This window comes from Manacus candei, unplaced genomic scaffold (genome assembly GCF_025592945.1).
Source record: "Manacus candei isolate 608988 ecotype Guabito, Panama unplaced genomic scaffold, ASM2559294v1 h1tg000046l, whole genome shotgun sequence".
Classification (NCBI taxonomy): Eukaryota; Metazoa; Chordata; class Aves; order Passeriformes; family Pipridae; genus Manacus; species Manacus candei.
The window spans coordinates 7117973-7136585 of record NW_026138094.1 but is presented as its reverse complement, the minus strand read 5'-3'; the positions used below and the strand labels follow the sequence as shown (position 1 = coordinate 7136585).

General features: G+C 39.4%; 1 protein-coding gene across 2 annotated transcripts in view; it reads left to right on the top strand.

The window, feature by feature from the left end:
- Positions 1 to 1813: 1813 nt before the first annotated feature.
- Positions 1814 to 18613, top strand: part of BNC1 (basonuclin 1) — a 74959-nt gene continuing 58159 nt past the window's right edge. Inside the window, exon 1 of one of the 2 annotated variants that reach the window (XM_051796593.1) lies at positions 1814 to 1913. In XM_051796593.1, the coding sequence (XP_051652553.1) occupies positions 1863 to 1913 (51 nt within the window). In that variant the 5' untranslated portion in view covers positions 1814 to 1862. The remainder of the gene's footprint in view (positions 1914 to 18613) is intronic. The other variant, XM_051796594.1, reaches the window with a different exon arrangement.

Below are 18613 nucleotides of genomic sequence, written 5' to 3'. Positions count from 1 at the left end.
TGACTCTTTACCCCAGGGTTTAACATAACACTGCACCATAAAGGAAACACTAGTTCACATTCCAGCCCTTTCACTAAATGGAATGGAAACTGTATACACTCATTCCAGGTATAAAATTAATCTCTTCCTAGTGCTCACTGGCCTATTAGCTTGGCAGCCTTTCAGCACTATGCTTTTAGAGCATTGACACGTTTGAAAGAAGAAAATAACGAGTCTTTAAACTCCTGTTTATAGAATTGAAAATTCTTTGATTCTGTTTCAAAATCACAATGATCATGACATAAAACAGGAGAGTTGTGTGTAAAATGAGTTGTATGCAAGATCTCTGTTATTCACATGCATGTTAGACCTTCTGAGTATGAAAAGACCTGTTTACTTGAAGAAGAAACACTATGGCTTAATGAACTTCACTATTTTGGTAATATGCTACACGTTTACAAAAGATCAACTTCAGAGACTTTTTCTGATGTGTATTTCCCACATTTTTTTTGCAAGACCAAATAATAGTACTAAGACCAAAGAATAGTACTAAGTTCACTGGTACCATTAAATCAGTATGACTTTTTTCCCCCAAAGCTGCTTCCTTTCTGAATAGTTATAACAACACCTGGCATTAAAGAATTTCAGTGCAGATATTATACCCAACAAAAACCTCCTATTACATCCTCAGATTACTTGCTGTAATATGCTTCATTTATTTACTTAATTGAACATTTTTGTCTGATTAGTAAGTTTATTCTATACACAGTTTCTTATGTGATTATCTATGGAGAGTTGGTTGACTTTACTCACTGTTTTCACTAAGACAATGAGATTGCAAAGGGCATAAAGTGATTAAGGGTTTTAAGGTCTGTACATCATACAAGCATCTAACTATATTTTTATGTTGCTATACAATATAATATACAGTGGTCCTTATTAAGTACATATTATTTAATATATAATAGAACGGTAAAGGTGTAACCACATCTGTTCACACTGATCTTCCAGAACTGTATAACTGAACTTTTTATCCTAGTTAAAAAGATACTAGTTATTTTGGCAAAAAGGTGCTAAGTTATTTTTTCCCTATGTTTTGTGTATATAGTATAGAGAAATATATTCTGCATATGCCCTACAATGAATATGCAACAGTCTCTTTTTTTATATGTATCCTGATCCATAGGATCCATACCTTTGAGTCACTATTTCTAAATAAGTGTATCTTCTTGAGAAGATAACGGAATTCAGACAACAACTCCATTTTCTGTTTCTCACAACACTGGTGGCTCCTCTTAGCTGTGGAAGCCTCTAGAAAAAGAGAAGGAAAAGGTTAAGTGTCTTGTCACTTGCCCAAGTTTTACACTGCTGTGGGATCACTTCCACTTTACACCGTCTCAGAAGTCCAGTTCAGACTTTTCACTAAAATCTTCCTATGCAGATGCACTGACAGCAAAGGCCACCTCTTAACAGAGGGGCCCGAGCACGTTCCCTCAGTGGGCGCGGGGCTCTGCGGAGCCGCCCCCCAGGTACCATTCCCCGCCAGAGACTTCGCTCCCCATCGCAGCCGAGCCGTGGCCTTCTCCCAGCCTGGAGCCTCCAAGTCCGAAGTGGCTCCCAGAGCCCGGCGAAGGCGCCCCCGGGCCCGGCCGAGGGGCAGCCCATGGCCGAGCGGCCGCCACCCGGCGCTACGGCCCGAGCTCAGGGGGCTGCAAAGCGCGCCCAGGTGCGGCGGGCGGGGCGGGGGCGGCCCGCGGGGTGGCAGGTGACAAAACCCGCCTGTCATCCGCCCCCGGCGCGGGGCGGCGGCCGTTAAATAACGGGGGGACAGCACCACTCCCTCTGCGAGCAGGGCGGGCGCTGCCGCCGGCCTGGGCCGCGCCATGACTGACCCGTGCGCCGGATGCTTCGTGGCCCCGTCGGACCCGGAGTCCGTGAGTACTTTCCCGGCGGGCGCACGGGCGGCTTCGGGACCTCGGGCTTATGCGGTGCTGGGAGGGCGGGAAGCCCCGCTGGAGGCTCCGAGGGACTGCGCTCCTGGGGGGACCGGGCCCAGGGTCTGTCCCGGCACCGCCCCGCCGGCCGCACGTGGCAGCGCCGCGAAGGCTTCGCGGGGCGGCCCCGGGAGCGCGAACGGCGCGGGCGGGAGAGGCCCAGGCACGGCCGCGTCCCCTCAGCGCCGCACGGGGAACTGCCCCGTCCCGGGAAGGGACGAGCCGGCTTCGGGCCTTAACTTCTCGACGACTTTTTTTTGTGTGTGTGTGTGTGTTTACTATTTTGTAACTGCCAGAGGACACGATTCTCTGCCCTTTCCATGAGCACGCTTAGGCGTTGCGCATTTAGATGGTGGTTAATTGCTACCTTGTAAAGCCTTTGATAGCAGTAAGGGAAGTGTTTCTGTGGTCATAGGAAGCTATTGAAATATACATTTGTATACGCGAAATCACGAACAAATTGGCGGCAATATTACAGGCTTGCTATCAGATGCCTTATGGAAGACCCTCTAGTTTCATTTTACTCGTTCTGCTAGTTAAGGTGAATTCTCAGATTTAGCTTTGGCACTGGAGTTTTCAATGAGTTACACAAGCACTGTTTTTTTGTGTTATGAGTTAACGTCTAAGGTTGCTTTCCTCCTGCATTCAAATATCATATCTTGTGTTTTGGGAGTGCCTTTTCTTTCTCAATTACCAAGAATCTGGAACCTGGTTGAGCTCTCCTGAGCAAACTTTCTGACTGTGTTTATTACTCATAGGTGAATGTCACTTATGCTCTTAAACAAAGATCTCTACAAACCAAAAAGGCAACTCTCAAGGAAAGTGCAGCAATGCTTTCATCCCTTTTTTTCCCCTTTACATCCTAATATATTTGTTCCTGGAACACTTCTTGCGATTCTTCTTGTAGCCAAATCAGCACGTGTTACCTTCAAAAATTAAACTGCTTATCTGTGAAACAGATCATCTTAATTACGTCATTTCATTTGATGTGTGCTTCAGTTGGTCATTTTTTCAGTTGCTGTATGTCTGCTTTGAAGGGCAGTTTTGAAATAGCAAATGTTTTTTAATCTCAGGGATACTTCTATTAAAAAAAAAGGCAACAACAAGAACAGAAAAAAAAATCAATCCTCTGACTCTTACGGTCTCATGTGAATAAAAGATACTTCCTCAGCTATTGAGTGACTGACTGTCCCTATTCTCATTCCAGTTTTTTTCATCCTTTCAACTATTTTTAAGCCATTGTAATTAGATAAATGGTACTGATATTAATTTCGTTTGGGATAGCAAACCAAAAATACAAATGTGCAGGATTTAAGGATTTTAGCTAACACAGCAATTGTTCAGCTATGTGTGCAAACTTAGAGCTGGAGAAGAACCTAAAATAGATAAATCACGGAAGTCCATTGTTCAAAGTCAAGATGCCAAAGGTAGCTTTGGAAGTCTTCAATGAAGGTAATTCTTAAGTGGGAAAGAAGACTGGATGTAAGTTTTGAACATTTTGTGAATGCCAGAGACCATCCCAAATATGTTACTATTTTGCTAATACAGAAAGTTGTGCGTTTGAGAGAAGGGAAAAGAAAAAGAAAAGTCTGCAAAACCATGTTGTTATATTAGAAATTGTGTTTGCCTGGACAATCTGAGTCCATCACCCTCTATATTATGGTATTCATTTAATTATTTCTAATTATGTGCCTTCCAGGCACATGGTTCACTCAGCACACGTAAAGGATAATGCTGAGTTATTGGGGATCTTTACTGTGCCTTTTGTCCTCTTTAATGAAATAATTGGATAGTCATACCGTAAGACATAAAACTGAACTATGGTGCACACATACTTGCAAGCCCTTTGGCATTTCTTATCCAACTTTGCAGCCTGGTTTTGGGGTTTTTTTCAACATGTATTTTAAGGTTATTTATCATTTAAGCAAAAAACTGCAGTGGAACTCAGAGAACCATGATCGTGGCAATACGACAGGATTCAAAGGGCAGAGCCTGTCAAAGGGACTTCACACATTGGATCTTCACCTCGTTGGGCTTATTGATAACACTAAACATACTGTTAAGTAAGCAACTGGAGAGGGATCAGACTTTTGTTTTGTAAATGGATTTTGTAACGGTTTGCTAACTCTCCATTCCTGATCTCTGTACCCTTCTGCATTGGCCCCCATCTATTCCTGTCCTTCCCATCTCCCCTCAGATCTGTCACCTAAGCGTGCTTCTTTCTCTGTTCCCTAGAGGGGGGGAATTTGCAGAACCAATTTTATTTTTCTTCTACACCATCCAGATGTTTTGAATGCAGTGTGTTCACAACAGGCATTCGCTCTCCTCTCTGTTTTGGTACCTGTTGTTACAGTGGCCACTTCCTTCATCTAACAGTAGTATTTTGATTAAAATTTATGTTCAGTCCTTGCATACCCTGCAGTCCAGGGCTTCTCCAGTCTCTACTGCTTCATAAATGTGTGAATTCAATATGAATTCACCCTTGCTGTACCATTGTGGTGAGGAAGCATTCCTTTTCCTATCCACAGAAGAGAGGGAGGTCCACTGATCACACCACTGATCATTCAGAGGTGTGAAGCACTGACAGTGGGAGCTGCACATGAAACCCCTGGTGTCTTACAGTCAAGTTTTTCTGAGATCACAGAGGGAGTTGAGCCAGGGGTTTAGGTGCATGTGTTCAGCTTACATCCAATACTTCTGGTGCAAAGCCCTCAGGAACATTAGCATTTCTTTCATTCTAGTCCGGAAAAGTGTCACTCGGAATATTGATTCTCACAGTTGGTCTTCTATTCATTTTAATATGTATAAAATTGCCTTTTATATATTTCTTGCCCCTTTTGTGAGTACAAACAAACATATTTATAAATTTATGCATCACTATTTAAGTACAGACTGTTTAGTAGATGATGTACTTCAGTTTTTTTGGTCTTTCCCATATTGCTTCACACTTCCAAAGTCAGTTCTTACACCATGACTGGAACCAAATGCTGCTTCCTAGTGAAAAGTAATGTATGATACATGGAGTGTCAGGCAATTCATCAGGAGTAAGGAGGAGATGGCCCTAAGGCAAACAGTTTGCTCTTTAGAATATAATGGTTACTTAACCCTTTAACTCATAGAACACGTGTATAAAGAACAAACTGGAGGGAAAAATCCTTCTCAAGAAGAAATGTTAATTCTCTGTCTTGAAAAGTTTGTAAATGAGAACAAATCCTTAGCCCATCAGTGTTGATATTTATGAGCAACTCTTTTAAATTATAAAAAGTGTGTTTGAGTTTGTTTCTTGTGAACTATGGATAGTTACTTTAGTGCCATGTTCACCAAATGAAACGTAGTTGCAGGCATGTTATTTTTTTTCTGCCTAAGTTCAACCCTGATTATTGTGCATTTGTTTTCAACAAGAGTTGAAATAACTATATTACTTTAATGTAATTTCTTCATTCTTTAAGATACTTAAAGAAATACTGATGCTCAGCTTGAATCCTAAACCATTGGAAAGCAAATCAGAAGTAGTTTTAGGAAGTACAGTAGTCATGAGTACCCTCGTCAGTAGTGCTAGCCTTGCATTATTTTTTGCTGGGTTACCTCTTTGTGAAAAACCACACAGAAACTGGAGACATGAACACATTTTGCACAGGAGAGACAAATGAAATTGTCTAGATAGCTGCTTTCAAATCCACAGAATAAACTTGGTGAAGAATAAGGGCCAGTCTTACTCTGAAAGCTGTGACCAGTTGCTTGCTGTTTATATCCACAGATACTTTTACCTGCAATAGTGTACAAGTAATTTTGGATGCAGTTCCCATTTATTATCATTATTTTTAAATAAATTTGACTCTGCCCTTTTATGTGAAGTGGCATGCATTGATATTTGCTGATGACTTTTAGGCTGCTGTTTACCTACTCTTGGGTCAGTACGTGCTTTTAAGACTCAGTATGTTTATTTTGTTACATTTTTTTTTCCTTTGATACAATATTTACAGAGGAAAATTATTTTTAACTATGTTATTCTTTGCATGGCTTCTGTTTTCATTTTCAGATAGCTGGTTTAGACCCAGACTGAACCAAGTACTTAAGCATATGTGCAACTTTAAGCCCAGGGACTATTCACAACCTTAGAAATTGCATGCAAATTTATGTCCCTGGGGCAGATCAAACCCAGAGAAGCAGTTGTGGAGTTTATCATACGGATTTTGGATTAGAAATCCTGTTGATTTAAGGCCTGAATAGTCTGTTTGGCTGAAGGGCAGTTAATGGGCATTCTGATTCCAAGAAGGTAAAGCAGAGTCCTAGGTCTGAAGAGGTGAACATAAAACTGTTTAGAAATTTTAAGATAAACACATGGGACCACAGCATGGTGTGAGAGAAGGAATGTTGTATAGTGCTAACTCTTAACTTCTAATTCCTGTTTTTAAGGAAATAAAAGGACTGATTTGCTAATTGTCACTGATAGCCCACTGTCTTTTAGTTAGTCAAAAGTTTCTGGGTTAAGGGTATGTTGTATTTTTCTCTCTTTCTACAAAAAAAAGGAAGGAGCAGTTCTTTAGAAAAGGTTCAGCACAAAGCCCTGGGTTGCTCCTGCAGGGGTTAACACCGCAAAACTCTCGGAGCCATCTGGCAGGAGCTGTGGGTGTTGGGTGTGGCAGATCCCAGGGCCGTACCAGTCTCTACAAGGGAGCTGTCATCCTCCTTGATTTATCCTTCCCTAATGTCACGGGGTATGGATGTTGAAACTGTGGCTAGAATGTGAAATACGAAAAACATGAAGATTATGATTTAGTGTCTGGGGAGGCTCATTGTTGGCCTCTGTTCACAAGTTGTAAGCATTGGAGGTAGCTTGACACAGGTTACAAAATCTGGTATGTAGCACAAAAAAAAAAGGCAGGAATATTTTGGCGTTTGGAACTCCTACATGTGTTAGTGCACAGGAATGAGTGACGGCAACAATTGAATCAAAGGCTGCGCTGATGATATATTACGTTGGAAGCACATCGAAGGTGCTTGTAAATAACATTTAGATAAATGTACTTTCTGGTCCTTCATTTGCAAATAAATATAATAGGTACAGTAGATGAACAAAGTAGTGAACTTACTGTCTTTAGTAAAGACTGTTTGGATAAAGAACTGATGAATTAACAGAGATCAAATGGAAGTGTATTATCCTCATGGTTTGGCATCTTTTTGAATCTGACATCAGTAAGAAGCTAAGTTTTAAAATAGGTTTACATGCAATTTTTCATACTAAAATTGATTTTATTCTCGACATTTTTCTATCCTCATACAGATAAATATTCTATAATTACAGTAGTTTGATCAAAATGAATACTGTGGATTTGTGTCAGAATATCCCCATAGAATAAATGTTAACCAAGAGAAATAAGTTTATTGCATAAAATTGTTTTGCTTTTTTCACTTTCTTAAAGCATAATCATAAATGGGATTGTGCTTTCATAATGGTAGAATACAGATGTCATAGTCATAGAAGCTGTTAGTGCTTAACTATTATTGTATCTAGTATTTAAAAAATTCTGATACAGCATGATGTATGTAAAGTCTCACAGGTAAAGTTCTATTCTTTTGGACATATAGGTATTACTTGATTGGATGATAATTCTATTATTTTCAATAAAAGTCATGTATTTTCAAAGTAAGTGAAACTGTTCTCTGCAATTCAGTTTTCTAAAATAGTGCTTGCTTTAGAAATATCTAAGAGCTCGGTGGGATATCTAGGCTCAAATAAGTTGTAACTTAGCCACTTGAGGCAGAAATTGGAGCCTGATTCATAATAAATAAGTTCCAAATTGGGAAATGGATTTTGATGGGTTCAGGTATAACTGAGGTATGAATTCCTAGGAGTGAAGGGTATTTGTGCTGGAGTCATGGATGCAATTTTATTTGTTGGAGAAATCCTGTAACAGGACCTGAAGAACTGTGTCTGCCTTCTTTATCATTCTAATAAACTGGTTTTGACTGTGGAGCAAGAGCAGTGCTAAATTCTTGTTGAGGAAAAAACACAATTAGATTTTTAAAATACTGTGTTTAATATATAAACCAGTATGTTTAAAGTCATATTTGTATGATTTTTTTCCCTATTTATCTGAGTTTTTTGTTGTCGAGTTTTTTTGTGATCTGATTTGTTGAGTGCAGTTATTTTAAAGGACAGAAGTAGGGTTATGCTGTTACTGAGGTCTTTTAAATTGAAATTTTTTTGCCAGAGACTGTTACTCACACTGACAGCCAGGTAGTTGTTTTCATCTAAACACACCCGGACGTACGATAAAAACACTACAAATCAGTTTATACATCCAGGAACATCTGTGAAACTACTGGTTTTAGAGATGCTTTGTCAAATGTGTTTAGAAAGCTGCAGTAATTTCTGAAATTTAGGGTAGGATAGTGTTTTGAAACGTTGCTGACATCATGTTCCCTAAGCAGTTCTGCAGCCTGAATTGTACTGGGATCCCACATTAACCTGCTTTAAAGCACTGAAGTTGCTGCTTTTCTGGTACCTCTCTTTGTATGCTGGAGTCTGTCTTGGCATCACTTTGTATTAACTTTATACAGATCGAGGTGATTCACCTGATGCAATAGAAGCTGAAGAGCAGTGAAGACTTAGGTATCTAATATGTGTTACTCAGTGGGTTATCTTTCTGAATATCTTTGCTGTCTGAATCTTGTTTGGATTACCAGGTCATTTTATTTCAGTTATATTGTTGAGATCTCTGTATAATCTTATCTTTGCCTTCTCGTGTTCTCATATAGTACCATCTGAGCTCATATGTATGAAGAAGTCTGGAATAGTGGAATATTTAGTGGCTTTATTTTAATAAAGCCAATAGACTTTATTAAAAAAAATATCAGTAGTAAAAATGGAAAAAAAAAAAGTAATCCCAAAAAAAGAGCATCACAATATCATAGATATTCTTTCACAAAATTATGTAGATTTGGACTAGTCAGGACATCTGGAGGGAATCTGAAGCCAGAGAAAATGGCTCAGCTATACAAGGCCAAATTAAAAAAAAAAAAAAAAAAGAGCAGCTAGATGGATTCATTATATATGCATAAACCAGGAAATGAACAAAGTGATGAGTTGCAAGATCAGACAATGATGTGCTAATATATAATGTCAACCTACCCAGCATCTCTCATAAACATGGTATGTTTATAAAAACAAAAATCAGCATTTTTCAGAAACTAAAGCTGTAGTTTTGCTATCCTACCACCCTGCTGTGTGCAGGAAAGTAAACAGCTGAGCAAGCACGTGCCAGGGGAGTTCTGCTGCTGCCTTTGGTGTCTGCACAGTTGTGTGACTGGGAATGCATGAGATACTTAGGACTTGTTACTCGTGTCTTGTCATGATCAGGCAGTGGCCCTGCTCAACATCCAGGGAGGGTTTTCCTGATAAATATAGGTATGGGTTTCTAACAACCAGGCTACTCTGCTGGTTTGCATCACACTTGCCTGCAAAAATGAGGTCAACTGCTTTTCCATTTGTGGATGCCTTCATTTAGGAGATATGTTGGAGCAAGCTAAAAGTCTTCACAGAGAGAAGGATTGTTCTTAAATGCTACAGAAAGCCCATGGGCTCACAGTTTGAAAGGCCCTTTTAATTATATGAAAGGATCTAGAGACACACATAAATTCAAACATGTTGAAATTTGGTTTCCCTTCTAAAATCACACCTTTCCAAAGTGAAACCGCACTTGAGGAAGTTTGATGCATTTTTAAGAGCTTTATTTCAGGTAAAGAGAATAAATAGTTAGAAATACGTTGTTACATCATCTTCCATTGGGTTGTTTTTGTTTACTTAGCCTACTCACTACCTTACAAACTGATAATGAAAAATCTAGAGACCTAAAGTGAGGCTGTTTTAATTATTATACGTGTCTTCTTAAAACAGTGATAGATGTGGAAAACTTGGAAGGATGAAAGCAAAGAGTTTTTTGGTTGCAAAACTATTGCATACTTTTCTGAATCTTGCTCTACATAGCAAAACAGCTTTATTTGTGCAAGAAAAGGTAAAATATTTTTAGGACACAGGTTTGTCTTAGGCAAATCCCATTCAAGACCATGAATATTTTTGCTAGCTGTGAATAGGCTTTCGATCATTGGAGTCTTAATAAATTAATCCTGTTGGGTTTATTCATCCTCTGTAAAGAGACTGTTTGAATCACATGCTTAATTTGGAACATCCAGTTTTGTTGTGTTTTTTTTTTTCATAATGATGCTAAAAACAACTTGTTTTGTTGTTGTTTAGAGTATGTCTGTGGGAAAATATACAGGAAAGTATAGTATATAGCCTGGCTCAAGTCTAAACATGATTGCTAACGTATATACAATTAAATGAAACACCTTCAAGATTTGAATCTAACCTGTCAGTCGGTTGCCACAGTACCAGAACTTAAAATCTATAGACCCTTCCTGGGTCAGTTACTATTAATAATCCAGAATTTGATGTGAATGTAAGTTTAGCATTTTATCTTTGCTGTTCGGATTTTTTTTGTATTTTAAGATGCAAGTTTGTAACTGAGAATTCTATATATTTTAAGGAATAACATTTCAAGCAGTAAGATTTCTAAGTTGACTGCAGGCTTTTGGGAACTTCTGGTGACCCATGACATTTGTGACCACTGTGATAAATAAGATTCAGGTTGGAAGCTACTTACTCAAACTGGAACTGTTCCTCCATTAAATCAGGGAAATTATTCCTTTGAGTAGCTGTTCAGGAGTGTGGATAAGAGATTCACAATCTGTCTGACAAACCACATGCATATTTTCCAAGAGTGCTACACATTAGCTTCTGTTCAGTCAAGCAGTTGCTTTCTGTGTAGCTAAATCCTCTTCAGTTTGAAGTAAATATGATATTCTTTGCTTTCTGTCCTAAACATTACGTAGGAGTGCTGTGTGCTGTTAAATAGCTTTCATTCTCCCCCCAGATGTAGCTGTATTTCAATGAGGAGTGAAATGATCCTTGTGTATCTCTTTCCTCACTTGCCATAGAGGCGGGTGGGGGGGTAATGAATTGGTTGTAAAGGAGTTTGCAGAGCTCACATGGAATGCACGGCTACGGAAGTTTGAAGTTATTTACTTTCAAGATGAATAGTTCTTTAAGAGATGGGTTAAGCAGTCTGGTTAATATACAAGACATTAAGTCTCTAAAAAGTCGTTGTACATATCATTTGAAACAGCGTAAACCCCTCCCTCCATCTTAAGTTTACAGCAATAATAAGCCTTGCAGATGCTTTTCCTGGGAATTAAGGACCAGCTGGGGTAAACAGACCTCAAACTATCCTCTTAGCCAGTCATTAATCTTCAGGGAAAGCCTGTGCTTTGATCATTATTGCTAAAATATGCCTAGTGCAGCCTGGTCTTACATGCCAGTAAAAGCGAAGTAGTATTTTGTCAAAACATGAATATTCTTTTGTTTGTCTAGTAGCCCTGTGTCTTGGACTCATTTTTGATGTGTGTAAACATGCTTGTGTATATGTGCACACACAAACAGACATGAGGGCATGAGTTTCCCAGTTACATTATTCCTTCTGCATTTATAGCACTCTAAATTAAGTGGGGTGTCTGAGTCACCACTGTTGTATTGATCAGCCTTTTAGTCAGCTTTGGTTCTTCTCAAAACTTGTGAAAAGTCTTGGATTAGGCATCTTTGGTTTTGAAAATTGCTAAGAAATATTTTATCCATTTCTGACCTTATGGAGACCTACTTTAAATTATGCCAGTGCACCTCACTGAGGACCAAAAAGAATCAGGAACTGTGTGCAGCATATTCCATCCCAGCCTGGCCTATCCTGATGTAACTAGTTGAATGAGAATTGTGTTGGTGGTGTTGGTACTCAAAAGACTGACAGTTCCCAAACCAATTTTTCCTTTTATTTTTGGAAGGAACCTGTGCTGTACAATGTATCTAGTAAATAATCCCAGGTTTCACAAGTCAGCTGTGGTACAGTATTTCTGCATACAGGTCATGGAGCTGAAAGTCCAGCAAGCAGCCTTCCTGGATTTCCAGGGTTTAATTTTCCTGAAGTGTGGCAAATACAGAACTCTGAGACGGGGGAGTTCCACGAATCACTCTGCTTCCCCAATCAGCTTGCCATGTGTTATGTGTTAGACAGTGTCTTCTGGTCAAGAACTAACAAGAAAACAACGTGTACTTCAGATATTTGCTGCTTTTTTGCAAAATAACCTGTACTAGTTTGCCAGCTTAAGCCTGGATTAAGAAAGGTATTCCATGTCTGTAGAGTTAAAATGTTAAAGTTTTACTAGAGACAGCAATTCTTGGTGAATTTCTACAAACGTCACTGGATTTGAGACAATATTGGTATTTCTTTAAGGAAGAAAATTTCCCTAATTTTCTTCTGTACTTAACTCTCCATTTATTGGGGGAGTGGGGGAATTACCCTTTTTGTGTGTGTGTGTTTGCTGTCGAAAGCAGAGGTTGTGTGGTGCCCTGTTGCATGAGGCATCAGGCACTGCAGTAACAAGGAAGGAGCTGTAGTGAGGTACATGGAGTTTACAACTGAATTGTATTGAATAGATGCAGAACAAGAGCTGTTTCACAACCTGTGTCCTTTACCCTAAAAGAGACTTTTGGATCTTTCCCGCTACCGCCAGTGTTGATTTTCTTTGTTCTGTGTCCCCTAAGGGGAATCATCAAAGTAGCAAGAGAAGGAAATCATTCTTATATCTTCTTGCCAAAAGCATTTTCCCTATTTTACTATAAATGAGCACCATGGAGGAAGTGGAGAGAGGGGAAAAATAATTCTGCAGATCCTTAAACACCCTGAGCAAAATCTCAGCTGTTGCAGAGTCTGAAGCTTGTGGTTGCCTTTGAGAGCCCTGATGGACCTTCTTGCAAAAATCAGGCAGCTGGAATGAAGGCTCCTGCTGGTAGAGGGCTGAGTATAATCAATTACTGTATGGTGTGATCAAAGTACATTGTGTACTGCATATATAATGGGAACTTAGAATAATTTTTTTCTATGTTTAAGTTTATATTTTATGTTACAAGAATCCCCCTCTGTGATACACTGCTCTTGGCTTTAGTGGGCAAAATCCTGTTGCACTTCACTTGATCCCCAGTGCAGTTGCCCATGCAATTTTTCATTGTTGTATGAAAAGAATATTTCAGAAAACAGCAGTCAATACAGTTGTTTGATCTTGTGTCTTGGTATGAGAATTTTTTTTTACAACCCCCTCTCCCAAAAGTACAAAGCAATAAATAGCTAGGCTTGGTGCTCTGTAAAAATAGGCTTTTGACCTCTCCATTTATTGGTATACCTTTAACCTTGCAGGTTTCTGAAAGGCTCTGCTTGGTGCCATTTCTCTCTCTGTAAGAAGAGAAAGTACTGCTAAAGTGTGGCAGCAGTGTAGCATTAGTTTATTTTCTGAGCAGTTTTTAAACTGTTTCTCATATATTGAGAGAGTCTTTAGTCGAAAAGTTGCAATTTATCTCTGTATTTCAGCTCAGGCTGGCTACTGCCCCTTTAAAAGCTTGTTTCTGCTGTGCAGTGTTAGATGTGCAGGCTACCAGTGTTTAACTAACTGTGCTGCCTCTGTAGTTACTTCAGCTACAGTAGGTAAGTAAATCAAGGTGTCCAATTTAAATTCATTACAAAGTCTGTATCATTATGATGTTTAGCCCATCCCCATCATCCCCTTGAAGTTACTTTGGTTTCCTTATTAGTAGACATCCCTGGATGTCTCTGGCCTGGAAAGTCACTTGAAAATTCCTACCTGTTTCCTGTGCTGCAGGAAAACTGCCTGCATGTTCCCCAGTCTCACAGAACCATTGCCAGCATTTTTCTTTTGCTTCCTAGCAACTGCCAATTTGGCAAAAATGAATGTGTGGGACCTGGAATTTTCTAAACTGCAAGAGATGCAGAAACAAGGGTCTGTTTGTATTGCATGGATATGTTTTATAGTACTTTCAATAGCAAAGAGGTGTCAGTGTCACCAGCCTGCCAGCATGAGAGATCAAGGAATAAATTTTCAGGGCAAAAGATATCCCTTCTCTGTAAGAAGTGTTTGTAGAAGAGAGTAAAGTAGAATGGAGAAACCACAACTGTGCAGTGTGTGATACCATTTCTCTGTGTAACTAATGGTCTTCAGCCTTGGACAGTGTGCCCACACTCCAGCCAGGAGTGAGGATGCAAATTTAGCTGGGATGTATTTAGATGCAGTGTTTTCAGATAATCATGGCAGTATAAAACTGCCTGCTCACTTCAATTTTGCAGCCCACACTCAGCTTTGTACATCTTCCATTGTATTATTTTTGGTTTAAGCTTAGTCTGAGGTGTGTTGACACTCGCTGTCAACACCGTGGAACACAGTGTGCACATGTGAAAAGTGTCACACCTCTGGCTCACCCCTCACTCAAGTGAAGGAAAAGCTATGTTGTCCTTGTGGTCTTTGCCATACTTTTCACTTCTAGAAAGGGTGGTTTGTTCCTCCATCCTTACGACTGTATAGGTTGCTGTCTCTTCATTTGATTTGGCCAATCCCAGTTGCCAAATCGCTTGTTGCTTGTTAAAAAAAGAAAAAAAAAAACAACACCAAGCACCCAAACATTTGGGATTTTGTCATCCTTATTCGTCTTCTCTACTTGCATAATCTGCAGCCATGTTTTTGCATAGCCTTTCTGATAGGAACCAGGAAGCAACTTGCTTTGCACTGAGAATTCATAACTAAATGTTCTTTTTTTAATGTTTTTTTTCTCTTCAAACATATTTAAATTCTAACATTTGAAGCACCTGATTATTTTTTTTCAGAGTGTTGGAAACAAGTTATCCCCTGGCTGAGATCTAGTACAAAACATTTCAGCCTGCAGCAAGCTTTTCTTTTTAATCTGGAGTTTTAGTAAACCCTCAAAAAATTGGGTTTATAATTGAAGTGACAGCACAACCTTAATTGTAGCACTGCTGGCACACCTCCATAACCAGAAGCATACATTGCTGCAATTTTGAAGAATGAAATTAATCCCTAGTATGCTAGTCAGTGGACTTTATGCTTCCTGCAGTTTTCTAGATCTGCAACTATTTTGGAAAAATCTAAGAATTATAATTTGTGGCACTGAGGATGGACTAACTATCTCTACAGTTGGCATAAATCAGTGTGGTTCAATTAGAGGCAGTGATATTGTGAGGATTAGCCTGAGGTGATACAGTGGCATAATAAATTTTGAAACTGTGTGTTTGTAACGTTTAGGTAGTTTGTGTTTTCTCAGATGGAATAGCTGGGTACGTTTATGTTTTTTTGTTTTGTGTACGATAATACTGAAAGTGGCTTGAAATTTCCAAGTCCCATTTTGTTCTAGGAAACATCTCTTCAGTAAGAAAAAAAAGGGGGCAGCTTCCTTAACCACTTTTCATATACAACCTTATCTTTTCTGTGAGTTGTTGAATTTAAGAAAAATAAAAATGTTCTGTAAGAATTTGGATTGTGATCTTACATCAGACCCAAGTAGCCTGAGCTGCTGGGTGGTCCCAAGGATGCTGAATCCTGCCAGTCAGATTTTACATTGCATAGTGACAGATAAGGGTGAGGAAAATAGACTGGTGTCATCTTCTCGTGCATGTCTCATGATACTTGTTAGCGTATGAATGTGCAATTCTTTATATAATCACCTGTAATTCTCTGTGGTGTAACACATCTAGCCTTGGGACTCCAAGTCTTTGGCAGCCACATAATTGCACATGAGATACTGCTTGTTATTGTCAGTTGTCAGGAGTGACAAGTGGAGCAGAGTATCAAAACAGTCATATCTTAACAAGTGTGTGGGGGGAAAAAAGTATTTTGAAATTGCTTGTATTCAACTCAGCAGCCAGAAGTCATGACCATGAGGGCAGCCTAGGGATCTCTGCTAATAGTTCTCAGTTAACTCAGGTCTAACCAGACTAGAGAAAATGGGCCTTTCACACCTAGCCAGGACTACTGACCTTCGCCTTGGCACTTCTGTCACTTGTTATAAACCTTTGCCACTGCCAGCAAAGCTTCTGCTGCCACTGCTTCCAGCTGGAGGAGCAAAGTGCAGGCACAACCAGGCTTGACCTCACATGAAGCAAGCACAGGTCTAACAGAGCCGGTTTTGTTTGCGCTGTACATGCACAACAGAAGGTGCCCACTGCACGATCGCTGGAATTTGCAGATCTGCATGCCATGCCTTATCCCTCCATCCTGTTTTTCTAGAGGTGTGCCAAGGATACAAAGGCACAGTACCTTGTTAGCAGTTGGATTCCCCTTCTCCCTGTGACAGAAGGGAAACTGATGGTTGAATGTTTATAGAAGATAAATGGTGACCCTGTCTTGAAAGAGTCTCTTCTGGCCCAGAGTGAGGTCTCCTTGTGCAAAGAGAGACTTAAATTGCAGATACTATTTCTTGTACTGCCTTTGTTGTATGGACTGATAAACATTTTGTCATTTAACATCTGTTAATCTAAGACACCTCACAAGTATCCTCTTAAAAGGGCACATAAATGACAATGTAAATTAATGTGCTTAGCACTTCAGGCAAACCTGCAAGTATTTAATGGTTTAACTGCACAATTATGAATTTAATATTTAGTATGAGTCCTGCCCCTCAGATCAAATGGCTCTGAGCTTCCACCACAGTCTGTATGGGGAGGTGTTCACATTGTATTTGATTCTCCCTTGAAGAGTAAATGGGGGAGGCACATGACAGAAATCACTGTAAACATACCAGTCTGCATCACTTCCACCAGCAGTTCTCACTGGTGTTATCTCTGACACTCAGGCTAACTTTTTGTAACCATCATGCAACATCATGAGTAATAATCTGTTGTTAACACACTGTCCATCAGAAGTGTTTACTCACAGAGTGACAGCTAACACATCTGGACTACATACCATGTTTGATCTGAAATACCAGACTGGCTCTGCTGTAACAATGACAAAACCATGCCATGGTTTTGCAGTTCAAAGCATAAAATGTAAGGACTGTATGATGTCTGATTTAATTTAAAATATTTCTATAAATATTGGTTATTGTAAAATATACATTAACAAATGCTGTCGAAAAGGAAGTTTGCAGTTTGTAGCAACAGACCTCTAGTAATTGCATTTTTGCAGTGTAATTGGTACTATTTCAAAGTTAAAACTATTCTTGAGCTAGCTTTTCTAAATGTGCTGTTTAGTGAATGCACTGTACAGTAGCAACATAAAATGTAAAATCTATCTTACTACTTCTAGTGAAGGTCTTCTGTCAAAGCACTCCGTTTTGAAGCCGAGGTATCTCTATTGTCATCAAAGCTGTATTGATGTAAATCAGGAACTGGTTTACTGCAGAGAAGGCTTTTTGGACATGGACTCTGTCTTTTGCAGATGTAAAGGGGGATCTGTAGACAGCTCTCCCACCACCTGGGAGCCTCACACAGGGCTTCCTGTGGCCTGCAGTATTCCGGGGGGAATACTGCATCCATCCACTGCTGTGTGCCTTTCCATGGAACTTTAGGACCCAGAAGAGAAGAGCAGCTCAGCCCCAGCTTGCCTGAGTCCCTGCTGCAGCAGATCCAGAGCTGTTCACTTTTCCAGGGAAAACAGTAGCTGTTGTGGGCTCAGACCAAACAGAAAACATTTACCCTCCAGCCTATTAAGTGGATAAACCAAACCCAACCATTTGCCCTGTTCATACCCCTCATACATGCACAGCTGTAGCTGCATTTTTCTCTAGGAAGACATTCTTTTCACTTCTAACCATAGCCTATAACTTTTCCAGTAGACTGTCATTGTATTGACAGGATACAGGTATAATACTTGTCTGTGTATACAGACCAGAGCTTGTAATCTAATAAGCTACATATTAGAAGAAATTTTAACATTTAATAGAAAGCTCATCGTTTTGGATCAATTAATTCAATAAATTGTTAACTAGGACATAGTGGGTTTTTTCCTTCCAAAGATATAAACCATTTATATGCTTCAAGCTGACAGTTCGTGTGACTTACCCTTATCAAAACTCACAAGCAATAGGTTTTCCTTTTAGATTCCTGGTAAAGTTTTCTCTCAAAATTCTCTTGTACGTACCAAAAAAAATTATATAATAACCTTCCTAAATTAGATATTTATATTTTCAGAATGTAAGTGGAGGAGATGACAGCAGGGAAATAGGGATAACTGGAATGGGACAGGCAGGAGGTAATGACTTTTATCTACTTCTCTGGATCAAGTTTAGCAGGATACTGTGTAATAAGCTTTTCTGTGGGCTGAAGAAGTCTGAGATGCATATGTTTATTGTTAAAGGTGAAGAATTAAATAGTGCTGGGTGGTTCATTTAGAATGATACTGTAAGGCAAGATAAAGCACTCTTACATGTCACATAAAAAAATTATTAAATAGACATTCCATGACTGGAAAAATGAGGACTAAAGTGACTTATAAGACAGGAAAAAATAATTATGCAGAGTTGTCTCCCAGTTCTTCCTTTAATGATCACCCTCCTTTATAGAGGAGCTCCACCTTTAGAAAGAAATAATCACAAAACGACAGTAATTTATATAATTTTATCCCTTGAATCTACTGTACTGCTTAAGCCTAAGAGTGTCCTTTTGCTATAATTCTTTATTCTAAGATGTAAGCACATTTAGTGGGTTTTTTCCTTTGGCCTTTTACACCCC